Consider the following 2,838-nt stretch of genomic DNA (forward strand, 5'->3'; position numbering starts at 1 on the left):
ATTGAAAGCAATAACTTCATGAAGAAAAAGTTGAACTTAAAAATTCTTAATATATACAGTACTTATAAATTAAATAAGAAAAACTAAAAAAGTGTAAGTGCTCAGCATTTCGGCAAGCTGCCATTCTCAACAGCACACCTGTCAGTGTCAACCATACAGTAGGTCGGCCTCATTAAGTAGTTCTAAAACGTTCAAGTCATTCACAAGGAGGTTGAGTCAGACAGTGGTACAGCATGGGCTTCTTCGTTGCTGATTTGGGGCAAGGTGGGGTCAAGAGGGTCATCCCCAGATAGAATAGTCTGAGTGGTCACAGGCCACTCCGTCTGAACCCTCTCAGACACACCCGAGGGGGCAGAGTTCCGTAAGCTATCCTTAAAGCAGGAGAAAAGTGCACCGATCTGCAGCCGAACCTCCCTCTGCCAGCATGCATACACCAAGGGGTTAATGAGCGAGTTGGATAGCCCCAACAACCACAGATCATTCTCCAGCACTTTGGTCAGCATACAGGCCTCACACAGGACCTGCACCACACACACCGCAAAGAAGGGGCACCAGGAGAGGGTGAAACAGCCCACAAGCAGAGCCACGGTCCTCAGGGCCTTGACCTGGCCCCAGTATCGGCTGCGTTGGGGCAGCCGTGAACCCGCTTGCCAGGCATAGCGGATCTGCCTCTGGTGGCCGCAGGCAATCTTCAAGATGTCCAGGTAGAAGTAGATGAACACAGAGAGAATGGGGAAGAAGCAGGTGCAGAACACTACCATGATGCCCGAAGGGCGGATGACGGAGAAGAAGGTGCAGAGGCCGTGGTAGTCCCCCTGCTGGAGCTGCCGCACCATGCCTGTGAAGAATATAAATATAAATGTTAGATATGAAACATATACAGTACTATATCAGCAAAACCTATGAATGTTCACATTTAATTTGATTCAGTTGATTAAGATACGTGGTTGGGCTCCAATTAGAATTAAGTTAATTGAAATTGAAATAATGAATTGAAAAATGCTTGTAGAAAAGTCTTCAATTAATTCACTGAATTCAAATTCTAAATAGAGTCAGTTTGAATGGAGGTGGAACCCAGCCCTGTTCCGAATACATCTGACACACTAGAGGGAAGAACAAGGAGCTCCCACCTGGCAGGAAGCCCATAGTGAGGGACACCAGCCACAAAAACATCAGGGCCCCGGCCACTGTCCTCTTCCCAGTGAGCTGGGAGTAGCGCAGTGGAAGCTTGATGGCCACATAGCGGTCCAGGGAGATGAGGAACATAGATAAGATGGACGCCACCGTAGGGAAAGTGATGAACGCCATGCGCAGAAGACACTTGGTCTTTTGTGAAATTCCTGTGCTCCCAGTAACGTTGTCGTTAAAGGTGTCGGCAGCGATGCCTGTGATGGCGAGGCCCACCAGGGTGTCGGCCAGGGCCAGGTTGAGAACGAAGCACCAACTCTGGTTGCCCTTCCTGCGGAGCAGCTGCAGGAGGGCGGCTGCCACCAGGAGGTTGGTGGAGATGATGAGGGAAGAGCCCACACTCAGGATCCAGCCCATCATCCCTGGCCCCAAGAAGCTGTAGACCATTGGTATGGGACCCACACTGGGCACCATGGCAGTGGGGTTGGCACCTGGGTCTCCAATCCAGTCTGTTTTATTGTAATTTGCCATTGAGTCCTTTTGTATAAATCCTGTGTATCTGTGAGATTTATTTCTCCAAAAACGGAAAAATTATATTCACCAATATACGTACATGAGTGCTGTTGTATGTTGCTATTTGAATCCACAGCTCCATTCTCTCTTTTCTTTCTTTTTCTTTTTACTATTCTTTTCACTATGTTTTATCAAATTGTTGTTTTGTCAAGTTTCCTTTTCAAAGAAAAATCTAACCATACTGTATAGTTCTGTCAAGTAAAAGCTCTTTATGTGAAAGTTAAGAACGCTCAGCGGGTACTCAACCACTCCTCACTCCTGAGAGGGCAAAGTATCTCCCCTCTCCCCTCGCTTGATGCTCCTCTGCAGCTGTGGTTTCTCTGGATGATCCGACCCTTATCCAGCCTGCTGCCTGGCTGTCTTCCCAGTCCAGTCTCTAGTGCAGACATCCGGCATGATGGGGCCATTTTCCACAAGGATTCACCACAGAATCTGGGTAATGACACTACATGCCGTATAAACATCATCTGACATTAAACAAGAAGAGATCATTAGCTTTTGATGCTGTCTGTTTGGTTTCTCCTTCATAAAGACATTGCAGATGAGTGATGTTGGTCTTGTCTTAGCTCTGCCCAGATGTCACTGTCAGAGAATTAGTAATGAGGAGAGGTAGGGAGATAATTTACTGCGGCATGTCCCTCGGGAGGACCCATCCGCTTTGTTTGTATCTGCCGGTTACTGGCAGTATAACATATTATTTTGTAAGAAATAAATAACAAAAATAATTAAATGTGGAAAACGAGCCAACTGCTTATAAAGAGCATAAGAAGAGTTCATCTTGAGTATGTCCTTAATCCTTACTACTCAAAGCTGTCCAAACCAGCGTGCTGAGCACAATGTGTTGTTAACTTACTAATGTACTGTATTTATCCATGAGTCTCAATGGCCCATCATTGATAAAGGTTTGAAGGTTTTATAATCCAACACTAAACAAACTATGGAGCCAAATAGAGGTATAAAGAGAGAGGAGAAAAAAGAGAGCGAGTTGCTGTGAGAGGGAAAGAGAGTGAAAAGAGAAAGAGATAGAGAGAGAGAGAGAGAGAGAGAGAGAGAGAGAGAGAGAGAGAGAGAGAGAGAGAGAGAGAGAGAGAGAGAGAGAGAGAGAGAAAGAGAGACATTGAAGTTTACATTCACCGG

General features: G+C 46.0%; 1 protein-coding gene across 1 annotated transcript; it reads right to left on the reverse strand.

Annotated features, from left to right (window-relative positions):
• Positions 1-200: 200 nt before the first annotated feature.
• Positions 201-1,545, reverse strand: gpr119 (G protein-coupled receptor 119; the record flags this gene model as incomplete). Its single annotated transcript, XM_080529131.1, has 2 exons — positions 201-838; positions 1,131-1,545. The coding sequence occupies 2 exons, from the start codon at positions 1,543-1,545 to the stop codon at positions 201-203; spliced, it is 1,053 nt and encodes a 350-aa protein (XP_080385257.1).
• Positions 1,546-2,838: the final 1,293 nt, after the last annotated feature.

This window comes from Nansenia antarctica, assembly GCF_963989245.1.
Source record: "Nansenia antarctica genome assembly, chromosome: 4".
NCBI classification, from domain to species: Eukaryota; Metazoa; Chordata; class Actinopteri; order Argentiniformes; family Microstomatidae; genus Nansenia; species Nansenia antarctica.